This window comes from Mirounga leonina, unplaced genomic scaffold (assembly GCF_011800145.1).
Source record: "Mirounga leonina isolate KUSES-001 unplaced genomic scaffold, KU_Mleo_1.0 Mir_115, whole genome shotgun sequence".
NCBI lineage: Eukaryota > Metazoa > Chordata > Mammalia > Carnivora > Phocidae > Mirounga > Mirounga leonina.
Window position 1 is genome coordinate 49,627,337 of NW_023270268.1, and position 24,933 is coordinate 49,652,269.

Genomic DNA, 24,933 nt, shown 5'->3' on the forward strand with positions numbered 1-24,933 from the left:
AGTTGAGATGTGACTCCATATTGTGCATGGTGTTGAAAGCTTATGAAGGTAATTAAGGATGGGGTGACTTAAAATATCCGGCAAACATGTGCACTTCACCTAGCACCTGACAGCTGAGGGTCCTGTTGTGCTCAATTAATACTTATGAGATACCATGTGTGCTCTTAATAGAGGCTTTTTGGGGATTCATACAGTCACAACCTCCTGGGGAAGCATGACTTGGGGATAGAATACAAAGAGCTCTTAAATACTTTTTAATACAGTTTTAACATTCCAAACCATAGCTGACTGAACCTATTAAATTGAAATGACTGGGAACATTTCATGGGGCAAGTCAACACACAAATGAACAGTTAGCTAAAGCATTTCAATAGTGACTTCTACCAGCTTAATAACTGTTTCTTCTTAAGCAGAGAGTTACACTGAGCCACATTTCTAATATTTTCTCTTTTTGCTATCAAAACTCCTTGACTTCCTAGACATCATTTACTTCGGCCTACTTCCAGAGGATCAGATGCGGTTCTCTGCAAGGACAGGTAGTTCTCCAAGGTGAGTTTTGGTGGATGCTCTTCCCTCTAACAGGGCAGCAGGTGATCCAAGAGCTTAGCAACCTCTGGCTTGAGTTTATGCAGGAAGATCTGGAGTTGAGAATCAAGCCTGAGATCAGGGTAGTTACCACAGGAAGTTAGGTACAGCCTCGGGGACATAAGACTTGTACTTAAATAAGAAGTGCTATAAAAAAGAAGGTCATAAAGCTCAGAGGAGGGAGTGAGTGACTCCAGCTGGAGTGCTTGGATCTGGACGTGGAAGATGAGCAGGACTTGAGCAAGATGCGGTCGGGCTAGGGAAGGCAATCCATGTGGAGGGAAGAGTGTGAGCTAGAGTGTGAAATGGAAATGGAGAGCTGCTTCTGTTCATGAGACACCCACAAGTGCCCCGGAAAGGTTCTTGCAGGCTGGAGCTGGGAGTGTGGCCAGGAGAATGGAGGGATAGGAGACCATTTGCAGAAACTTGAGAATCAGACAGAGACTAGGCATGGAGGAGAGGTAGTGCATGCAGGCTACTCTCAAGAAGAGGCTATAGAGACCAGAGGATGATAGTTGAAGTCTGAAGCAGGGTCCAGGGAGGAGTTTGCTGCAGAAAGCCGACCTGTAGATGTTTTTTTGGCAGAAGGGAAGGTTCTAGTGGGGAGAGAAATTGTGTAAAACAAGTAATGAATCCAAGTCCCCAAAGAGGAAGAAGACAGAGTCAAGGGCACTAAATGCAGGTGTTAGCTTTGGCAAAGGGAAGTGTTGATGGAGCCCAATGATGAAGAACATGCCCTGGAGTCCCGTGGTTTGCAGGCTGCATTCCAGCAGTGTCACTGACCGACCAGAGGCTCTGCGCAGGGCCCATCTGACAGAGGCAGTTGGCTTGGGGGTTAAGGCCATAGTCCAGGAACCAGGCTGCTAGGTTCAAGCATTGGCTCTGCCACTGACAAGCTGTGTGACTTAGTTTCTCCGGCTGTTAAAGGTGGATAATGAGAACACCAATGCTATAGAGGAGATAAAATGAGTTAAATAAGGAAAGCACATGGGGTCTGGCACATAGTAAGTGCACTGTTATATGAAAGTCCTTACCAGAGCTGCTGTCACATGCTCCACGCCCTTGTTTTTATCATGAAGTGATTACTGGACCTATTATTAGAGATGCCTCCCCTTTCTGGAGTGTACTAACTCTACTCTGATTCTGTAAATGGGTACAAGAATACCTGCTTGAGAAGACTGTTGTGAGGATTCCATGAAATTATCTAAAACATCTGGTAAAGACTGGACATTCAATCACTTTTGGTCCCCCTGTTCCCCCCCCCCCCCCCGATCTAGAACACAGTAGACGGTAACAGTAAAATGGTATCAGGAACAGAATATAGTGAGATGGAAATGAGCTACAATGGAATAACTACATTTTTAAAAAAGATTTATTTATGTATTAGAGAAAGAAAGAGAGAGTGCAGGGGAAGGGACAAAGGGAGAGAGAGAATCTCAAGCAGACTCCGTGCTGAGTGTGGAGCCCAATGTGGGGCTCGATCTTACAACCCTGAGATCATGACCTGAGCTGAAACCAAGAGTCAGACACTTAACTGATTGTGCCACCCAGGTGCCCCAGGAATAACTAAATTTTTTTTTAAAGATTTTATTTATTTATTTGACAGAGATAGACACAGCTAGAGAGGGAACACAAGCAAGGGGAGTGGGAGGGGGAGAAGCAGGCTTCCCGTGGAGCAGGGAGCCCGATGGGCTCGATCCCAGGACCCCAGGATCATGACCTGAGCTGCAGATGCTTAACCATCTGAGCCACCCAGGTGCCCCAGAATAACTAAATTTTTAAACCAGTATTTTGTTTTCTTAGAAAATACTATTGATTAGATTCTTTTGTTATTAAAGAAAAAGCTCTTTTCTAAAGGATGATACATATTTCTTCGAGCAGCATGTTTTCTTTAAGGTTATAAATCTTAGAATGTTTATATGAGAAGTCACCTAGATGTATCTTTCCAGAGATGTTAGAACATGAAGATGTTTTTGTAGAGTTTAACTATGATTTTGGACAAAGAGCTAGAAAGATTGCTTCCTAGCTCTTTGTTCTGTTGTTTTGTATGTTGGTGCAAATCTTAGACTCTTGAATGACTAGGTGAGTGAGAGGGTGAACCTCAACAGGGCAGGCGTTAGATTAATTAGAGGAAGTGCCTGGCACCCCAGCAGCAGCCCTAGGGGAAGGGTGGGATTGCCATGGTTTCTAAAGGTGATGTTGATGTCCTTTGACTTAAGGACCAGGAGGCCGTCAGTGCCCTTTGCAGCTGTACCCCCATGGGGGTGAGTTGGAAATAGACATCCTCCACAGTAGTAGCCCAATACCTAGGGGCTTGCTTCAGTCTGCTTCCCTGTGACTACTTTTTAGGTTACTTTAGGAAAATGCAGGCAATTTCTCAGTTTGATATTCCTGTTAACTGGGTCATGTTCGCATGTGTTCCGTCCATTCTGAAGGACTGTGGACACGCCGAAGGCAGAGTCTATGTCTTGGTCTTCTAATTTGCCCACATGGTTCTTCCCTAACTGGATGTCAGTGGGTTAGAGAGAGCACAGCAGCTCTGGTTCCTCCACCATTCCTGGGGGTGGGCTCACATAATGACTGGGGTGTTTGGTTGAGAGGCTTGCACTCATGATTCGAATCCCATTTTGCCTTGTGATCATAGTAAGGTTTTAAAATTCTCCAAAACTCAAAGTCTTCTCTGTAATATGAGAAGACTAGACAAGTTGATCTCTCGGGCTCTTTTCAGCTCTGAGCCTACATGGTTTAATGATATCATAATCCAGAGTACAGGGATAGAGTTTGATTTCCCACTCACTGACCTACACAGGGATTGTGCTTGGAAGGAAAAAGAAACGTGTTGATGCTTTGTTCTGAAGTTGTAGGAGCAGGACAACATTCTCCAGTATTTTTTTTTTTAAGATTTTATTTATTTGACAGAGAGAGACACAGCAAGAGAGGGAACACAAGCAGGGGGAGTGGGAGAGGGAGAAGCAGGCTTCCCACTGAGCAGGGAGCCCGATGCTTGGCTCGATCCCAGGACCCTGGGATCATGACCAAGCTGAAGGCAGATGCTTAACAACTGAGCCACCCAGGCGGCCCCATTCTCCAACTTTTAAAGTGAATTGTTTTAGTAATTGGTTGACCACTGCTAGGTATGTTTGATTTTTTTTAAAGTTTTCTTTTTTTTAGGGCACCTGGGTGGCTCAGTCAGTTAAGCGTCTGCCTTTGGCTCAGGTCATCATCCCAGGATCCTGGGATGGAGCCCTGCATCAGGCTCCCTGCTCAGCAGGGAGTCTGTTTCTCCTTCTCCTTCTGCTGTTCCCCCTGCTCTGTTTGCTCTCTTTTTCTCTCTGTCAAATAAATAAAATCTTTTTTAAAAAAATATTTTATTTATTTATTTAATTGACAGAGAGAGAGAGACAGCGTGAGAGGCAACACAAGCAGAGGGAGTGGGAGAGGGAGAAGCAGGCTTCTGGCCAAGCAGGGAGCCTGATGTGGGACTCGATCCCAGGACCCCGGGATCATGACATGGGCTGAAGGCAGTTGCTCAACCAACTGAGCCACCCAGGTGCCCCTAAATAAAATCTTTTAAAAGGTTTTCTTTTTTTAAAAGAAGATTTTATTTTTAAATAATCTTTGCACCTAACATGGGGCTCAAACTCACAACCCTGAGATCAAGAGTCACATGCTCTACTGACTGAGCCCACCAGGTGCCCCTAAAATTTTCTTCAATAGAAGGAGACAGAGTCACACAAACACCTTCAATTTGTAATGTCCCTGTTAATGAAATGTCTTCACATACATTATCTTCTGTGCTGATGGTTTTATATTTATTTTCATGAGTATTGGGAAGAAATGTGTAACTTAGACCTCTAACCTATGAACTCATGGCCATTATGGCAGAGGACAAGGCTAGGTTTTAAAATAAATGAGTCAGTTGAAAGGAAAATATTCACTGAATCTGAGTTCGAGGTGGAACCTGGATCTGACAAGCATTCTGAAGGTGGGACACACAGGACTATTTATTTCATCTCCTTCACATGCATCAAGCATCTCTAACACATCACTTCTTCTGCCCAGGGCTTTTTTTTTTTTCCTAAAGATTTTATTTATTTATTCATGAGAGACAGAGACAGAGAGAGAGGCAGAGGGAGAAGTAGGCTCCCAAGGAGCAGAGAGCCCGATGTGGGACTCAATCCCAGGACACTGGGATCATGACCTGAGCCGAAGGCAGACGCTCAACCATCTGAGCCACCCAGGCGCCCTGCCCAGGGCTTTTTATAGTCATCCCATTGAATTCATACAACAGCCCCATGGACTTGTTAAAACCTACATCCCTCAGTGAGGAAGAGTATTCTCTTGCTGTCTGTTATGGTTATTGTTTCTTCTTTTCTCATTAAGGGGGTAAAATATTCCCTGGATTGTCTCTTTGCTGGATATGCTCACATACATTCCAGGTTAGCTGTTCGAGCCGTTGCTAGTCTACTCCCTGTCTAAGGTCAGCCTTTCTAGTTCTTTCTCTATGTACTGAAGATTCTGCTTCTCATGGGTTGGGGTAACGTCATGTGGTGATTTTAAAATTTAGCCTTAGTCCTACAGCTTAATTTCATTTTTACAGCTTAATATCATTTTATACAGCTTAATATCATTTTATACAGCTTAATTTCATTTTATACACTTAATTTTATAATATACAGCTTAATTTACTATTTTTTTTTTACATTTGCCCCACAGCTTATCGTGCACTTCGGTATTAACCAATGAGAGACGTTGTGTACCTTGCCTTCTCTGTGAGCCTCAGGGCCTACCTAAACTGGGGCAGGCAAATATAAGCTCTGATGTCAGTCCTGAGTCCTGATTCCACTACACACTATCTACGTGACCTTGACCTCAGTCTCCTCCCTTGTAAATGGGAATGACAATACTGCACATTCACAGACTTGGGAGGATTAAGTGGGAGAATATCTATAAAAGTTTCAGCACAGGGGTGAGGACAGAGAGGGCCCTGCAGCAAATGCTATTATTCCCACCCTCCCCTTTGGAGGCCATTAGCCTTCATCTGTTATTTTTGCCCCCACACTCCTCTTTTTGCCAGATTCCTTCTGTGAGCTCCCTAGCCTGGGAAAACACGCCAACTCTAAGACAACGACCTTGACATGCTGCTTCCCTCCTTGCTTCGCTTAGAACTCTGCTCTTCTAAGATTTTCATTTACGCCCTCGCTTAAAATCCTTTCTGATTAACCAAGGATTAATATCTATCTGACATGTCCTCTCTCCCTCCACAGTGGATCGGCCCCTTGTCTTTAGGTTAGAAAGGCCTAGGTTTAAATTCTGGCTGTGTTGTGGGCCAGTTGCGTGAATTTCAGCACATCATGTCTCCTCTCTGAGCTTTAATTTCTCTATCTGTACGGTGAAAATAAAAGCATTTATGTTATCGGCTAGGATGTTAAAGATGAGATGAAAGTATATATGTGAAAACGGTATGTTATAAACCACTACCTATATGTTTGCTATTGTATTATTTTATTATCTTCTTTCTGACACATTGGCTCTAATTCAGTCTAGAACATGGCTTGAGGAAATGATTTCCTCTCACCTGCTTTTCTAGCAAACATATGGGGTAAATACAGCCATACGTCTTTCCCAGACCCTGGATGGGGTTTCTTGAGTACGTTGACAAAGACCAGGACACCTGCCTTGTTTTTCTAAAATCAGCAAGTGCTTACTGAGTCCTTATGATCTACTGGGTACTTCCCTTAGACTATTCAATTTAATCCCTCCCAATAACCTGTGAGGTGGCTATTTTTGCTAGCTCCACTTCATGGGAGAAAGCCCAGGTTGACAAAAAATCCTGCCCTAGGTCAAATGCAAAGAAGTGATAGAGCCAGTACTTGAATCTGGGTGGTCGGCCTGCAGATGTCACCCCTTAACCCCACAGAACACTCCCTTTCCTTGGTTTGGATTGATTATAGATCACAACCAAGATGTCACTTGCATAATTTTACCTTTCACTTTCCATCGCAGTATAAGGTTCCCTGATGCAGGGTGTGGGAGTCACAGCTTCCCCTCCTTGTTTGAGGTCTTGAATTTGGCCCTGCATGTATCTAGCAAAAGGCAGAGGGAGGCTGGGAAGCAGCTTGGATGGGGAAAGAGTCACTCAGATGGAGAGCAAACGGCTGCATCGTAGAGTGGACTGTGAAGTTCAATATTTATTCAGACTTCTCTCCCTGGAAATTATTTCCATCAAAAGAGCTGGTTAAGAGCAGAGGCTCTGGAAGCCCCCACATGGCATCCTCTGTTCGATGAATGTAACTACATTTCAGAGTCTTTGGCCCTCTCCCTCTCACGCGAGCTCTGAGAGGATGCACACGGTCCACAGCCACCGCTGCCTTGGCCTCTCCAGTTTTAGCTCGTGGTTGTCACTAAATGGCATGTGCTAATGTGCTGCCAGAGATTTTCGCTGTTGTGTGAGGTGCTTCTGCTTTGTGGGAGGAGGACCCGGCATAGTTTTGAGAGGCACTTGCTCACATCTGTCTAGAGATGACAACTGAAGCAATGCTGCCTTCCCCCCAACAACTCCTCAAACTACACGAAATGTCATCAAGTGTCAAGTCTTCCAGTTTGGGAGAAAAATCTCCATTCCAAGGCAAGAGAAGTGGGGAGTTTTGTGTGCATTGGTACACACATTGCAACCTAATTGCAAACTGAAACTTGCCAAACATTTCTTCAGTCACCAGGAAATTAAACTGGGCTCCCAACCAGATATCTGATTCTGGTTCCCAATCCAGGAAGAGTTCTTGAATGCTTATTATGGTTAGGTTGTAAATGAATACCCTTCACTAAATAAAGTCCATTGATTTTATTAAAGGTCACTCTTGCTGCTAAATCATGAAACTTCAGGGACTTGACCTAAGAAAGCTTATTTCTTACTCATGAGAGTCCAGTCAAGAGTAGGAATGTCCAATCAGTGAGACCCAGGCTGATGAAAGTTCTGTCATCTTCACTTTTGTGTTCTAAGATGGCCAGTGGCTGAGAACGGACACTGATCCAATAGAGAGGAGAGAGTGTGGAGGCTCATGTGAAGGGCACTTCACAGGCCAGGCCTGTAAGTGGCACCCACAGGCAGCAGTGACATTGACAGGAACTCAGTCACATGACCATTCTGAACAGCAAGAGAGGCGGGGAAATGTAGTCCAAATGCATGCCTAGGAAGGGAGACATAGGTATGGTGAACAGCTGGCCAGACTCTGCCACAAAGCCATGGTCAGAGCAGAGGACGTGCTAACGCAGAGTCTGTTTCCTAGAACCGGGAGAGATGAAGGCGTTCCTTTACCCTCAATGTCATTCTCTTTGTTCCAAGCCTGATGCACCAAGCCTATCTCACCAGCACCTGACAAGAGCCACCTGGTGGGTCCATCTCTTTTGGCTTCTCTTCTTGGAACTTACTTTCCTGTTTTCCTGAGAAGGCTAATGTCCCTCAGAAACCTGTAGATGGTGATCTGATAACAGCTTGGCAGGGACTTGGAACACAGCCTTGCTTACGTCAATCCATGAGTGCTCCGCTCTCCTTTTGAACCTCTCAGAGCTTTTCTTATTGCCCTGAGAATCACTTAGAGATGGATGAGCCAGGAGCCTCCCTGCAGCTCATGTTTTATTCCTCCCCCACTCGGTTGTGAGATGAGGTTGCTGGAGTCAGCAGGTCATCCCTTCCCATGGTAACAGCCACAGACACGCGCTGCTATCTCATGAGGCGGGACCAGGCCCATGGAAACAAAACTCAGAGAGCACTTGTTGAGAGCCAAGAGAGCTCATTAATGTAGTCTGTTATTTCAGAACTGGTCAGGTGTGTGTTTTTAAGAAGAGCTTCCATGACAGTCTGCTCATTCAAACAATGTCATTATCACTCATGTTTTTCTAGAAGGCACCTATGGGATTCTTGATGACGGACAAGCCAGTCACTCTGTTCCCAGCAGCAGGATACGACATGGTTTTGAATGTAATATGATTAAAGAAAATGGCCTATCATTTATGGTGTGCTGACATTTCTTCCCTAGCTCAAACAAGATATATGTCCATTTTTGTGTGGAATGGTGAGGAATTGGAGGAAAAATTGGTTAAGAGAATTTGGGCTTGTATTCAAGACATTTTTCTTTATTATAAGTATCTCCCATTTAAGATCACTTAAAAAAATCAAAGCCCAAAGTGTATTTTGTAGCTTAAACTTCATATGGAATTTGATTATAGCAATGAGCATTAGTAGGAAACAAACTGTCCAAAAGGACTGTTGAATTATTTAATCACCTCTGGTTCTAAGGAGGTGATAGGATAAACAATTCCGTAAGTGGGATGCATTTGAAAGATCAGCTCTTTCTGTCTCCAAGCTTAGTAATTTGAATGGTGTGACTATCCAAACACCAGTTTCTTGTTGAACAAAATATTAAATGCTTAAATCTGTTTATAATACTTTAGAAATTCCAGATGGTCATTTATCCAAAAGAAATGGCAAAGAAGTATCAAGTTGAAATGTGTTTTTAAAGTATTTTCAGTTAAATGAATTTCCAACGAAGTCAATATTCAGAATTCAAGGATATTCTTTTTTTTTTTTAAAGATTTTATTTATTTATTTGAGAGAGAGAGAGAGAGAGAGAGAGAGAGAAACAGCATGAGAGGGGATAGGGTCAGAGGGAGAAGCAGGCTCCCCGCTGAGCCGGGAGCCCGATGTGGGACTCGATCCCAAGACTCCGGGATCATGACCTGAGCCGAAGGCAGTCGCTTAACCAACTGAGCCACCCAGGCACCCTCAAGGATATTCTTTTATAACTATATATGTAGTATTGAAAGAATTTCTGACAGTCAAACTAAAAAATGAAACAGAAATTCATTCAAGAGCTTGATCATCTATTATGTTCAATTCTGGGGATGTGGGGGGTACATAAGGTTGAGTCCTTATCCTGAATAATCATAGAGTCCTTTCAGGGAAGACAAGAAAGAGCACAGGACAGTTTTATTGGTGTGATCTGAGAAGGGGGAATGAAGTGCTATGGAAATAAAGGAGTGATTAGTTCTGCCAGGAGGTGGGGAGACAAGGGAGAGAAATGTTAGGAAGAAATAAACATGAAATGCACCATTTCAAGTGGACTTTTATAAGGATGTGCGTGAACTCGTGGGACCGCAAGCCAGCAAGGAGGCAGGTTGAAAGTGATGTGTGGTCTGTGGCTCAAGAACAAAGTTGATCTCTTCTTAGGCTAGTCATCAGCTAAACCACCAAGTTGCTAGGGATGGAAAAAAGCTCGTGAGAATGGGCAAGACAATATTTCTAAATGCAGAAATTAGTCACAATTAGGTCTTGTTCATCTGACATTGTCAGAGAATGGAAATTTTCACTCAAGCGATTTTCCCGGTACCTGAAACTTTCTAATTTAAGTGTCAAGGCTTTATTTTAACTTTTTAAACCTGAAGAAACAACTTGACAACTCCAGTTTATCTTAATAAATGTCAGCTCTTGTGTTATGTTAAAATGTTCTCAGGGACTATTAAGGAATATAGAACTATTTGCCTTGAAAATTAGAGGCTTCATTTTGCTATTTTATTTTTAAATTTTGTCTTCTGTATTTCCCCCCTCCATTGCTTTTTGTGTATCCTCACCTTGCTGTAAATTTTTCTTATTGCTGTCAGTATGCCTGCCTCTAATAGCTTTTTCATCTAATTTTCTGCCTTTACTCTGCTGAGGAGTGGGAAATAAGAGGCTCTGTCTTGCTTGAATTATGACCAAGAAAGAGTAAATGGTTTATGAATTGAGGTACTCTCCCAGGAGTTTTGGGACATGGGCTTTGTGATGTCTTATTTGTTTATTCTTGGTTGTGTTTTATCTAGCAAGATTGCTAAAAAGGTGACCTCTAAAAGATGCAGTTGTTACTTTATTTGAGCTAGCATTTGAATCTGTTTGGGAAAATGCCAAATGCTGAAATTGTTTCACGTTGAAGTTTATCTTGGAATAATCCTTAGGGATTTTAGAAAAGCAAGCCACGTAGAACACAATTTTTCAAAATGTTGATGGGACACTGGTACTCTAGATTTTATAAATTTCCCAGCAGACGGACCATACTATCACAAATAAAGTAAGCAAAGTGAAGCTATTCGTTTGTCTTCCACAGCAGAAACACACCGAGGGCTTTTCAGTGGATCATTTTTTCAACTATACTGCCTTGGAACTTTGGTCAATGATTGCACATTTACAGTTATTACATGGTGAAATGACATTTCACGAGGCAGTGTGGTCTACTTAGGGATTTAAAACATATAAGCTGATTTAGCTTACTTACCTCTGCAGAGGTGGTACTCTTTCCCCCATTTTTCTGAAGAGGAAACTAAAAACTCGGAGACAATCACATCACACAGTAGCATATTGTCGGGCAAAGATTTAAACCCGTCTGTCTGACTTCCCAGCCCAGGCTTCTGGAAACTTGCACTTTATTCCAGTTCTTACAATAACTGATTCCAAATGTTTTCTAATTTATGTGGATGTTTCTTTCCTTATTTGTAAAACAAGAGAATCGACCCAGTTGATTTCTAAGACTTCTCAGAGCTCTGGTTAGAATCCTAGATTTTTTTTTTTAGATTTTTGTTAAGTGCCTCGGAGAGGATGATGAAGAGGTAGATTGGTTCAGACGGAATCATCCCAGTAAGACTTCACAGCGGGTACATTGTATCACAAAACTGAACCTGTACATTTTTAGGCCTGGCTTTTATAGCTGAGATTTTATGGCTGTGTCCCAGCCTCCCAGCCTTGTCTCTGACAAGTTCCAGACCCCAAAAGTATGTGTGTTAGAAGATGGGTGAGCCCACGGGAGAGCACATGGAGCGGTGACCGCGGAGGTGTGGGAGTCTTTGCAACATGAAAATCTGCTTTCTGAGTCAACGCTTAAGGAGAGATGGAGGGACTTCTTACCAGATGAAGAACAAAGCAACTTTATTAAATAATCCTTCACTTCTCTTTAGAAAAGAGGAAGTCGTATTTAAAGCCATCCCATCATTTTGCAGTCCTGCAACCTATAGCACTAAGTCCCCTGAAAACTCTCGCTCGCTGCATCTCTCTGTAGGTCAGCCACGTAGAGCTCTGCCCGCTGGGCAACACTAGGGGGCACTATCCGCGCAGACTACAATGTCCGCGGCTGTCCCTGGAGTTGCATAATGCGGCAGATACAATAATAACCACCATGTCTTGGGACGTTTCTTCTGTGCCAGGTACACCAAACGCCATATTTCCTTTGATCCTCACAACAACCTTACGAGGTAATATGGTGAGGCGTATTTTCCAGAGGAATTAACTGGGACTCAGAAAGTGCCCATGGTCAATCCACTAGCGTGTGGCAGGGGTAGGATTCGAGCCCAAGACTTTCTGATTTTATAATTCATGCTCTTTCCACTATATACCACCCTCACTCCATGGAAATTCTTCTAAGCCAGGCCAGTGCAGACTGGGATAACGGAGGAACATGTTCTTAGCATCCTGGAAACATTTCTTCGGTGATGACTCAACAGCTCGTGACCACAATACTACCCTGATTTCAAACCTTTCATGGCTGACATTACTTAAAAAGAGAGTGCAGGGGCACCTGGGTGGCTCAGTCGTTAAGCGTCTGCCTTCGGCTCAGGTCATGATCCTGGGGTCCTGGGATCGAGCCCCACATCGGGCTCCCTGCTCAGCGGGAAGCCTGCTTCTCCCTCTCCCACTCCCCCTGCTTGTGTTCCCTCTCTCGCTGTCTCTCTCTCTGTCAAAAAACAAATAAAATCTTTAAAAAAAAAAAAAAAAAGAGAGTGCAAAGCCTGTATGATAGAAACAAGGCCCCATCTCGCACCTTCCTTCCTCCTCACCTACCTCTTTTCCAAGGTACTCTGTGCCCCCAACAGCCATCTATCTAGATATTTCTGGCCACAGAGCGCACTTTTGTACTTTGGGGTCCCACTGGCCATTTCCTTTGCAGTAGACTCAGACCAAAGGCCTCATTTTGGCATCTTTTGGGACCTTTTGTGGAAGGAACAAGTTAGTCACACCCAAAGTGATGAGAGGAGCTTTTGGTGCAAATGCCAAAACTCTACTCAAAGATGCTTTCTTTGTGTGGGTGTGTGGTCAGTGTGGGATAAACGCAGGATTCCAGTGAAATCCCAAGGGCCAGTCGTGCCCATGAGCCCTTCACAGGCCAAGGAAGAGACCTGTCGATCTGGTCACCTATAAGTATGCTTCATTTTTTCTAAAGCAAGGCTATAATGTGTATGCCTCTATATGTATTAGAAATATGATTGTACACTGAGGAGGGGTTGTTTGATGTTATAATGCAAAAGTACATGATATGCAAGCAGCCGGGCTAAGGAAAAGAGGTAAAGGAGGCTGGGACTGAGGGGAGGCAGTGCCTTCAGAGCTGAGGCTAGCTTGACAGGGCTTCCATTTGTCTCCTGCTGTCATCCCACGCACTGTCACATGTGCTCTCCATTCCACCCCCAGCCCACTGGAGCTGTTGTTTTCTATTCCTAGGAAAATTTTAGCCTAAAAGGAGGTGAAGGGGAAACACAGTCTTGTTCTCCCACGCCTACCAGCTCTGGCCTCAGTTTTCAATTATAGGCCAAGACAATTTTTAGACAACTGTGATGTGCCCATAAATCCAAGATGGAGTGTTTAACAGGTCATCTCTCTAGCCAAGAAAAATTTAAAAGTAGGCTATAAATGTGATTGGTCTGTTCCAAGAATAATAGCAGCAAGCTCCTGAGCCTGGCATCTCAGAGAACTGGCTAATAATTCACTGAATCCAAGCCTCTCCAGTCAACACAGGAAGGGTCCTCACCTCTGAGAATGTCTGGCCCAAGTAGTTTTTAAAACTCACAGAGCACCAGACCTAGAAGAATCTTAGAGATAACTTCAGTCTGAGCCAGTAGAAAACTAAGGGGACGGAGAGGTCAAGCCCTGCCCAACGTCACACAGTTATGTATGAATCCTGAGCAGGTGTGGGTAAAGCCCACTCACCACCTAGAGCTATGCGAGTTTCTGTTTGTGATTTCTGAATCTCAGCACCCCATCAGCAGAACGTGACCAGAAACACCTCTCTCCTCAGATGGCATTGTCACTTTTTCCCACACTGGGATGGCGTAATACTTAAAGATTCTGAACAGTATATGACAATCATTCCTGAGACACAGAAAGAGAGCGAAGCAGACATTACTGCCCCTCTCTGCTGCTCAGAGGCATTTCTTAGAGTCTTGTACATTTAATTGAATACCCATCTTAATTTGCATTGACAGCCAAAGGGGCCAATAATTTGCTTATAAATATAGTTTCTACTTGGGGTGCCTAGCTAGCTCTGTCAGTGGTGCATGTGACTCTTGATCTTGGGGTTATAAGTTCGAGCCCCATGTTCGGTGTAGAGATTACTTAAAAAAATAAAATCTTAAAATATATAATATATATATATTCTCTCTCTATATATATTATAAATATATAAAATATATAATATATATTCTATATATATAAAATCTTAAAAAAAATAAAAATATATATATAATTTTTACTCCCCTCCTTCAAGCTGGGACCTTTTATGAGTGATCAGCTTCTAGAACTTAATGAAGAGACCAGTTTCAGACAAATCTTCGCTTGCTCAGCCCTCGCTCCTCTCCTGGGCCTGGCTCCATATTCAGAGGGCAGAAAAAGAGAGTGATGTGTTGAAGAGGGCTAATGTCTCATTTTCCATGACTGCTTTTCTAGTTCACCTCTGCTTCTTCTTTGGTGGCAACTTCTATGGCTCACAAAATCAGATGTAACTAGTGGCTCGTGTATGTGGTGGAACATTAGGTACAACTTTACTTGGGAGTGCCTGTTTCTCCTTGACTCTCTCTTGTTGTTTGGTCCTTCTGATTTTTCTGGCCCTCTCTCTATAAGCTCTTCTTTCTCCCTAGAGACTCAGCTTTGGATGCTGGGTTGAAAATGGAAAGATTGGGTGCCTGGATGACTCAGTCAGTTAAGCGTCTGCCTTTGGCTTAGGTCATGATCCCAGCGTGCTGGGATCAAGCCCCACATCGGGCTCCTTGCTTCTCCCCTCCCTGTCGTTCCCCCTGCTTGTGCCTGTTCTCTCTCTCTCAAATAAATAAATAAAAATGTTTTTAAAAAGGTACTAATCCCTCAGTTTGTTTCCTGAGATTAAGAATTCTGCTGGAGGGTGCCTGCGTGGCTCAGTTGGTTAAGCGACTGCCTTCGGCTCAGGTCATGATCCTGGAGTCCCGGGATCGAGTCCCGCATCGGGCTCCCTGCTTAGCAGGGGGTCTGCTTCTCCCTCTGACCCTCTTCCCTCTTGTGCTCTCTGTCTCTCATTCTCTCTCTCTCAAATAAATAAATAAAATCTTAAAAAAAAAAAAGAATTCTGCTGGAGTGGTGGGGGGTGAGAGGGATGGGGTGGCTAGGTGATAGACATTGGGGAGGGTATGTGCTATGGTGAGTGCTGTGAATTGTGTAAGACTGATGAATCACAGACCTGTACCTCTGAAAAAATAATACATTATATGTTAAAAAAAAAAAAAAGAAGATAGCAGGAAGGGAAAAATGAAGGGGGGGAAATCGGAGGGGGAGACGAACCATGAGAGACTATGGACTCTGAGAAACAAACTGAGGGTTCTAGAGGGGAGGGGGCTGGGGGGATGGGTTAGCCTGGTGATGGGTATTAAAGAAGGCATGTATTGAATGGAACACTGGGTGTTATATGCAAACAATGAATCATGGAACACTACATCAAAAACTAATGATGTAATGTATGTTGATTAACATAACATAATGAAAAAAAAAGGTACTAATCCCATTCATGAGGGATCTACTCTCATGATCTAATTATCTCCCAAAGGCCTCACCTCCAACTACCAACACACTGGAGATTAGATTTCAACATATGAATTTGGGGGCGGGGGCACAGACGTTCAACTCATAACACTAAATATATTCATTTAGGTAAAAAAAAAAGCAGGTTAATTCTAAATAATAAATAAGTAATGGTAAAGGTGGTACAAAAATATGGCAGAGATCATCGTTTGTGCAAATATTTGGAAACAGTTTAGAAGTGTCAAGTGAGTGCTTTAGACATGAATTGCAAGAGGAATTTCAAGGAATGATCATATACAAGGAACTAGGAGGCCAGGGAAGAATTCCTAGAGGAGGTGAGCTTTTATAGGACATGGGAGGGGGGAGGTAATATGAGCAAAGCTATGGTGATGGGTGAGGTGGCAGTAGGAAGCTTGTTGGACTGGATGGACCATTCATGTCTAAGAGTCATAGTTGGAGGAGAATTGCAGCTGTAGTCACAAAGTGGAGGGACCCTTATATGAGGAGACTGCCTTTTTTTTTTGACTTTTTATTTTGAGATAATTATTGATTCACATGCAGTTGTAAGGAATACAGATAAATCCCTTTACCCAGTGACTCCCAATAATGATATCTTGCATAACTATAGTTCAGTATCATAATTAAGAAATTGATGATGATACAAGTCCCTGACCTTATTCAGATTTCACTGGTTTTGCACGCATTCCTTTGTGTGTGAGTGTGTCTGTGTGTTAGTTCTATGCCATTTTATCACACATGTAGAGTGGTGTGGTCACCACCATAGTCAAGACACATAACAATTCCAGCACGAGAATCCCTCATCTACCCTTTTATAGACAGAGCCACCTCCCTCTCTTTCCTCTTCTCTAACCCCTGGCAACCACAAATTGGTGATCCATCTCTATAATTCTGTCAAGTCAAGATGTGATATAAATGCAATTGTACATATGATGACTTTTTTTTTTTGCTCTTAAAGACTTTATTGAAAAGTTGGCAAGATAAGACATATATTAAGCAATTAGAAAACAAGATAAAGAATGATGGCCTGACAGAAAGATTGGGAAGCTGGGAAGGAGTGTCCGTGATGTGTTGGGGAAAAAGGAGAGCAAGCGAGTCCTATTTGACATGTGTAATTTGGCTTTTTTCCACTCAGCATAATTCCCTTGAGATCCATTCCAGTTGTTGCTGGTATCAATAGTTCATTCCTTTTTATTGCTGAATAGTGTTCCATAGTGTGGATATACCACCGTTTAACTATTTACCCATTGTAGCAAAAGTGGGTTGTTTCCAGGTTTTGGCAATTATGAATAAACCCGTTACAAACATCTGTGTATGGTTTTTTGGTGTGAACATAGATTTCATTTCTCTGGGGGAAATATCCAAGAGTACAGTTGCTGTGTCATATGGTAGGTTTGGTATGTTTGGTTTTTATAAGGAACTGCCGTACTCTTTTCCAATGTACATTTCCACCAGTGATGTGTGAGCGATCCAGTGTCTCTGGTTCCTTGCCAGCATGTGGGGTTACTGGCATTTTTATTTAGCTAATCTGATAGGTGTGTAGTAATATGTCATGGGTTTAATTCGCATCTTCCTAATGGCTAATGATGTTGAACATATTTTCATGGGCTTATTTGCCATTTGTATGTTTTCTTCAGTGAAGTGTCTGTTACTATCTTTTGTCCACCAGCTAATTGGAGTATTTATGTTTTTATTGTTGAGTTTAGAGAGTTCTCTATATGTTCTAGATAGAAGCCCTTTGTTGGATATGTCCAAATATTTCCTCCTAGTCTGTATGATATACCAACGTAATAAATGTTGTTTATGACTTCTTTAAATTAAAAAAAAAAAGATTTTTATCCTCTTTACAGGGTCCTTCATGGAGGAAAAATTTTTGAATGTTGATGATATCCAATTTACTAATTTTTCCTTTTATGGATTGTGTTTTTGGTGTCAGGTCTAAGAACTCTTCACTTATCCCTAGGTCCTGAAGATTTTCTCCTATGATTTGTCCTGGAAGTTTTATAGTTTTATATTTAAGGCTGTGATACATTTTGATTTTTTTTTTTGGTATAAATATGAAGTTTAAGTGAAGGGTTCATTTGTTTTTGTTTGTTTTTGCTTATAGATGTCCAATTCCTCCAGTACCATTTGTTGAAAAGCTTATCCTTCTTCTATTGAATTGCTCTTACACCTGTCAAAAGTCAGCTGGGCATATTTGTGTCGGCCCTTTGCTTTTTACAACCGTCTTATTGATATTTCCTATCACTTGATAGCAACATCTTGAAAAGAACAAGGTTAATGGACCTTCTACCCAAATAAATCATGTTACTAGTATAATAAATTATTTGATTATGAAATACTTGATAATTTAGAAAGGTCTCAGTACACACTCATGAATCATCTGCAAGGCCTTATGATCCTTATGAGAACAGAACATTTGGCTTGTATCCCACCAAAATATTTCCTTTTACCTAAATAGAAAGACATGGGAAAGAGTGCCCATATTTTTTCCCCAGGGCCAATAACATAGTTGCTTAAGTTTGACTTTGGGAACTTTACAGGGCCAAGAAAAGTGATTGGACTTTGTCAGGGTCTTTTTCTTTTTCTTTTTTTGCAAAGGCTTCAGCAGAGACATGTAACCAGCAGCTCTGCCAGGACTCAAGAGTCTGCTCACACACACAAAAATAAGAAGGGGCATCTAAGGAAAATGAGCTGATCCCTTTTAGGGACGTGCCAAAGCCAGATAACCTAAGTTAACCATAGCAAGATACAGCCAGTCTCAGAGCTAAGTACTGTGAAATTAGCTCTGCTTCCTTGGGTTTTTGAAACATGCATCTGTATAAACCTGCCTGTGCAGATATCCCCAGCTCCAAGCTGGGTCTACCCAAATCCAGTGAATCGGCTCTGAAATGTAGACGGCACCTAGCAGTGGCCAAGCCTCCCCCTCAGGTAGCCTGCTGGCCAGCGAGGCCCAGTGGAGCAGCGGAACGGAAGTTTCTGGAGAAGTTCTTACGTGTCCATGGAATCTCATTGCAGGAAACAACGAGAGCAGAGACAGGCATGGCTTACAGGTAATTGCGGCTCACGATGTCATCCGACCAGGGCGCTGCACTGAAGTCTGGGGTTGTTGTTCTTAGAGAAAGAAGGATGGAAATGACAGAGCCAACACTATCTAGAAAAAGGAACAGAAAAATGCATGCAGGGAGCCCTCTTCTTGGGCCGCCTCAGTTTTTTGAGCTTTATATTGTCTACGTTCTCTTTGTGCAAAAGGTTACATAGAAGGTAGTCCAGCTCACCTGTGGAAGCTCCTAGCCATGTGCTGTCAGTAGAAATATCTTTGGCTTGGTGTAGGCAGGTGACTTAGCAGGTCATAATGAAGAAAGGGGGCTCTATTCTTCTTAAGGGAGTTGATAAAGTAAGAGTAGGATTTTTTTGAAATGCTGCCTGGGCTTCAAGGCTCTTGTTTTCCTCTAAACCTGAATCCTGTGGTTTGTGCTAATGGTTAATAAAGCAGTTCACGAAACTGAGCAAGTTCTTCTTGAAATGATGCCCCCCCCTTTTTTTTTTTTATCATTGCAGCCCAAGATAAATTACTGCTTGTTCTCCAAACTTCCAATACCATCATTTATTCTGTGAAAGATTAACAAAAGGGAGAAGTTTTCCCCTGGCACGGGGTTGGATGTGTAATTTTTATAAATTGCTCTGCAATGGGAAGTATCATTCTTGGTCTGAGCAGTTATTGTTCAAACCTCTATAAGATATGCCTGTGCTTAGCTAAATTAGCCAGTGGCACCTGCGTGTTTCCTTGACAAATGCTTAGAGTTTTAAATATCAGGAGAGTGAGCAAAAGCCGTTCAGAAGGACAAGGGTGCTGAAAATGGAAAAAAATCACTTAGCATTGGTAAAGAGCAGTTGTCCCAGCTCCAGTCCAAACTTGTACTTCACAGAGTGAGATTGATTGTGTTTGCATGGACATGATGTCCCCAGTGATTTCATTTTTTTTATAATCCAAAGGTCTATGTTAGTGAGTAGCTACTGCTCTAGTTTATCAGCTAAATTGATTAATAAAGCAATTTGCAAGGAAATGGCTTCTTTCTGTGGAGAGCAATGTATTTCTCACAGACTCTATGCAGCTAAGGGTTCAGAAGGCAGAAGAGGAATGAGCTCTTCTAGGTTTATGGGGAATATACACTGGGTGTTCCTCACCCACCCTTCCTGAATCTGTCTTCCACAAGAAGGAGCTGCCTTCTCCCTCTGCCTCTTCACATTCTCTCATTCTCTTCTTTATGCTCTCCCTGGCCCTCAGTCGTGGGGCGGTGATGTCTGAATAGAGGTTAGCTGAGGGTGAACTGTTTCATTAAAAAAAAAAAAATCTGTCTCTGCATCTTTGTCACTGGATGGGTGGTATTACCATGAACTCTTGTATAGACCTCCAGAGGGCATGCCTCTTTCTCTCAAAAGTCCTGGTTTTGAATATCAATTAGACCTCTGGCGATGTGTGCCAAGGTTCAGAAGAAGATATGTTCTAGGACAGTGTTTTTCAAACAGTTTTGAAGCAGAGGATTTACTCCTCCTCAAATAGGTAAAAGCAAAGATATCCTTGTTGGAGTTGGAGGCCTGGAGGCCATCTGCTTGAGGTGAGCAGGCATCCCCCGGTCTGGCTTCCGAGGCAGCCCTGCCAATCCTATATTCCCGTGGCTTGAGAATACAGCTCCAAGGGGACTCTTCATCATGCCTTGAAGAGCAAGGCTCTGTGGCCTTGAGGATGCTAGGTCCTGTCATGGGGGCAGGCTCTTGGGCAAGGGTAGGTGCCACTGGATCATACTAGTAAGAAGTGGGAAGATTGCTGTTTCCAGATCAGACTTTGAGGAGAGACAAGTGCAGTTAAATGGAGAATTGGCCCCAGGACATCACCAAAGCTTTAAATTATGATGAGCTTGCTGTGCTCTGCCCCCCTTCCTCCATTACCTTCCTCCCTTACCCCTCCCTCCAACTTGAAGCATGTTTCCTTTCTCCAGATTTCCATAGTAATTTGTCTATTCTTCTGAGACCCTTATTAATCATCCTCATTTAAAACATCATCCTTTGAACATTAGGGAGGGATTTTTAGGGAAGAGAATACAGGTTCTCTCAGTTCCCCCCAACTTGGCTTTTGACCATGACTTATTTTTTTCTTTTTAAGTTTTTTACTTTAGTTCCAGGATAGTTAACATGCAGTGTTATATTAGTTTCAGGTGTACAACATAGTGATTCAGCAATTCCATACATCACCAGTGCCCATCACAACACGTACACTCCTTAACCCCCATCACCTATTTCACCCAACCCCCCCTTCCCTTCTCTCTGATAACCATCGGTTTGTTCTCTATAGTTAAGAGTCTGTTTCTTGGTTTGTCTCTTACATTTTTTCCCTTTGTTTGTTTGTTTTGTTTCTTAAATTCCACATATGAGTGAAATCATATTGACTGTGACTTCTTTTTTTTTTTTTTGATGTGTGTGTGTGTAGAAAGCATCTTTCTTTTTTTTAAAATTAAATTCAATTAGCCAACATATAGTACATCATTAGTTTCAGATGTTGAATTCAGTAATTCATCAGTTGCATATAATACCCCGTGCTCATCACATCACGTGTCCTCCTTAATGCCCACCACCCAGTTACCCCATCCTTCCACCCACCTCCCCTCTGGCAACCAACCCTCAGCTGGTTTCCCAGAGTCTAGAGTCTTTCATGGCTTGTCTCCCTCTCTGATGACTTCCCATTCAATTTTCCCGACCTTCCCCTATGATCCTTTGTGCTGTTCCTTATATTCCACATATGAGTGAAACCATATGATAATAGTTTTTCTCTGATTGACTTATTTTGCTCAGCATAATACCTTCCAGTTCCATCCACATTGATGTAAATGGTAAGTATTCATCCTTTCTGATGGCTGAGTAATATTTCATTGTGTGTATATACCACATCTTCTTTATCCATTCATCTGTCGATGGACATCTCGGCTCTTTCTACAGTTTGGCTATTGTGGACATTGTTGCTATAAACACTGAGGTGCAGGTGCCCCGTCAGATCATTACATTTATATCTTTGAGATAAATACCTAGTAGTGCAATTGCTAGGTCATAGGGTAGCTCTATTTTTAACTTCTTAAGGAACCTCCATACTGTTTTCCAGAGTGGCTGTACCAGCTTGCAGTCCCACCAACAGTGTAAGAGTGTTCCCCTTTCTCCACATCCTTGCCAATGTCTGTTGTTTCCTGACTTGCTAATTTTAGCCATTCTGACTGGTGTGAAGTGGTATCTTATTGTGGTTTTGATTTGTATTTCCCTGATGCCAAGTGATGTAGAGCATTTTTTCATATGTCTGTTGGCCATTTGTATATCTTCTTTGGAAAAATGTCTGTTCATGTCTTTTGCCCATTTCTTGACTGGATTATTGTTTTTTGGGTGTTGAATTTGATAAGTTCTTTATAGATCTTGGATACTAGCCCTTTATCTGATTTGTCATTTGCAAATATCTTCTATTCCATAGGTTGTCTTTTAGTTTTGTTGACTGTTTTCTTTGCCGTGCAGAAGTTTTTATCTTGATGATGTCCCAATAGTTCATTTTTGTCTTTGTTTCTCTTACCTTTACAGACGTGTCTAGCAAGAATTTGTGGCTGAGGTCGAAGAGGTTGCTGCCTGTGTTCTCCTTTAGGATTTTGATAGGTTCCAGTCTCACATTTAGGTCTTTCATCCATTTTGAGTGTATCTTTGTGTATGGTGTAAGAAAATGGTCCAGTTTCATTCTTCTGCCTGTGGCTGTCCCATTTTCCCAACACCATGTGTTGAAGAGACTGTTTTCCATTGGATATTCTTTCCTGCTTTGTTGAAGATTAGTTGGCCATAGAGTTGAGGGTCCATTTATGGGTTCTCTTTTCTGTTCCATTGATCTATGTGTCTGTTTTTGTGCCAGGACCATACTGTCTTGATGATTACAGCTTTGTAATAGAGCTTGAAGTCCAGCATTGTGATGCCCAACTTTGGTTTTCTTTTTCAGCATTCCTCTGGCTATTTGGGGTCTTTTCTGGTTCCATATAAATTTTAGGATTATTTGTTCCAGCTCTGTGAAAAATGTTGATGGTATTTTGATGGGGATTGCATTGAATGTGTAGATTGCTCTGGGTACCATAGACATTTTCACAATATTTATTCTTCCAATCCATGAGCATGGAATATTCTCCATTTCTTTGTGTCTTCCTCAATTTCTTTCATAAGTGTTCTGTAGTTTTTAGAGTACAGATCCTTTACCTCTTTGGTTAGGTTATTCCTAGGTTGACCATGACTTCTTATAAACATAGTTGGTGTTAGGTGGGAAGGTGAATTTCATATTCTTACTTCCTTACCTTTGTTTCCATCCCCCATCCCCCTAACTATGGCTATGTCAAAATACCTTGTTCAACCTGTCTTTTCTATTTTCTTCTTCTTTTTTTAAAAGATTCTAGTTATTTATTTGACAGAGAGAGAGATAGCAGATAACAAGAGCAGGAACACAAGCAGGGGGAGTAGGGGAGGGAGAAGCAGGCTTCCTGCCAAGCAGGCAGCCCAACGCAGGGCTTGATCCCAGGACCCCAGGACCATGACCCGAGCTGAAGGCAGATGTCCAATGACTGAGCCACCCAGGCACCCCTATTTTCTTCTTTTTGAAGGGTCTTATTTCATGTATAGTGGAAAGAGAATGGGCTTTGGAGTTAATCAGAACAGAGTTCAAATCCCAGCTCTTTTGGTCCACAAACCATGTGACGTTAAGCTGGCTGTGACATGTAAGTGCCTAACACACAGTAAGTGCTCACTAAATGTGGGTTCCCTTCCTGCTTATTCTATAGACTCTGTCATTCATTCTAGGGGCAGGGGATGAAAGTCCCTAAAGCAGAAATGTACAAATGGGTAAGTAGAATATCTTACAAGAATATAAGAATATCTTATGATAGGACAGAATATCTCTTAGAAGGAAAAGAAGGAATAAAAAAAATCAGCAGTAATTCACAATCTGTGTAGGTTTTCATGCTGAGCTTTAGAATTCTGAGAGGTCTGGAAGAGCCGGTAAGCTGTTTTCTCTTCCTAATTTGGTCAGATGCCATTGCAGCCTTCAGCCCAATACCAGCTGCTTGGGTCCCTCGATCATCTGTGAGAGAGCATTCTGTTGTGTTTCCATGGAGACTTGGTTTTATTTCTCACTGAGGGTGACCAGGAGAGGAAAAAAATCAGTAAATATGCAAACACATGTATCAACTGAAAAGAAACTGGAGGAAATTGTTTGAACGTGGTGCAAAAAGTGCCAAGTTGCTGTGTAGATCCTTCTGTTGGCTTAGAATTTTCTGCAAAAATAGAAGGTTTTTGTGGATTTGTTTTATTAGTGTCTATAAACTAGTTACCCAAGAGGGTCCTTTAGTCATTTCTAAGAGGCTGAAAGTTAATTGTCTCTATTACACAGCATTGAAATCTGAGCCAAATAGTAAGCCTGAGCTTAGGTCGAGGTTAAAGTCCACTGAGAGTTCGTGTTATGGACAAAACACAAAAAATATCTAGACGAGTAGGGATGCAGCAAACACCCAGCTTTGAAGCAATTTTATAATTAGCCAGGAAGAACTCAAACAGATGTAAAATGAAGGTCTAATCCAGGGGTCAGCAAACTTTTCCTGTAAAAGGCCAAATAGTAAATATTTTAGGCTCACAGTCCACATCCACCTTTGTCGTAACTACTGAACTGTGTTGTTGGAGGGTGAAAGCAGCCATTGACAATAAGCAAATGAGGGGGTGTGGTTGTATTCTAATAAAACTTTATTTATGGACACTGAGTTATGACACTGAGTTTTATATGTTTCACATATCATAAATCTTCTTCCTTTTTTTCCTCCCAAACCATTAAAAAATGTACAAGCTAATCTTAACTTGAGGACCATACAAAGGTAAGTGGCAGGCTGATTTGGCCCATAGGCCATAGTTTGCTGATCCCTGGTCTAGAGCACAAAGCTATCAGTTGCATAGGTTATTTATTGATTTGTTTGTGTTTATTTTTAAACCTCTTTATTTCCAGAGGTACTTAAGATTCCCAAATGCATGTGATTCAGAAAGATAAAAATAAAAAAGAAGAAGAAATGAGTTCAAGGAAGATTAAGAGCAGGAAGGGGATATGTTCCCCCAGGGGAGGGGGAGTGAGCATGCCATTTCCAAGCCATGTGCTTGGATCGGATTTGGCCCTGTGTTTTCCAGGAGCACCAAATTGTGAAGAGTGGATGGAGCTCTTTACAACAATCAGGGAGTCCTTGAGGTAGGTAGGGGTAGGCCAGTTGCTCAGTGTTGGCACATCTCTTTGTAATCTGGAGACCGGAGAGAAGTTTCTCTCATGGTTCTTCATTACGTAATTAATAACATCCTCAAAAATATCCTTACAGTAAACACAGCAGTGAGGCTCCTAGAGCTCTTCACTATGGAGCCCCTGATACAAATGGATGGCATTGCATCAAATAATTCAG

The 24,933-nt window shown here is 42.2% G+C and overlaps 1 protein-coding gene across 1 annotated transcript in view; it reads left to right on the forward strand.

The window, feature by feature from the left end:
- Nucleotides 1–18,034: 18,034 nt before the first annotated feature.
- KCNAB1 (potassium voltage-gated channel subfamily A member regulatory beta subunit 1) overlaps nucleotides 18,035–24,933 on the forward strand; it is a 377,254-nt gene continuing 370,355 nt past the window's right edge. The window contains exon 1 of the mRNA XM_034997624.1: nucleotides 18,035–18,492. Within this exon, the coding sequence (XP_034853515.1) occupies nucleotides 18,251–18,492 (242 nt within the window). The 5' untranslated portion in view covers nucleotides 18,035–18,250. The remainder of the gene's footprint in view (nucleotides 18,493–24,933) is intronic.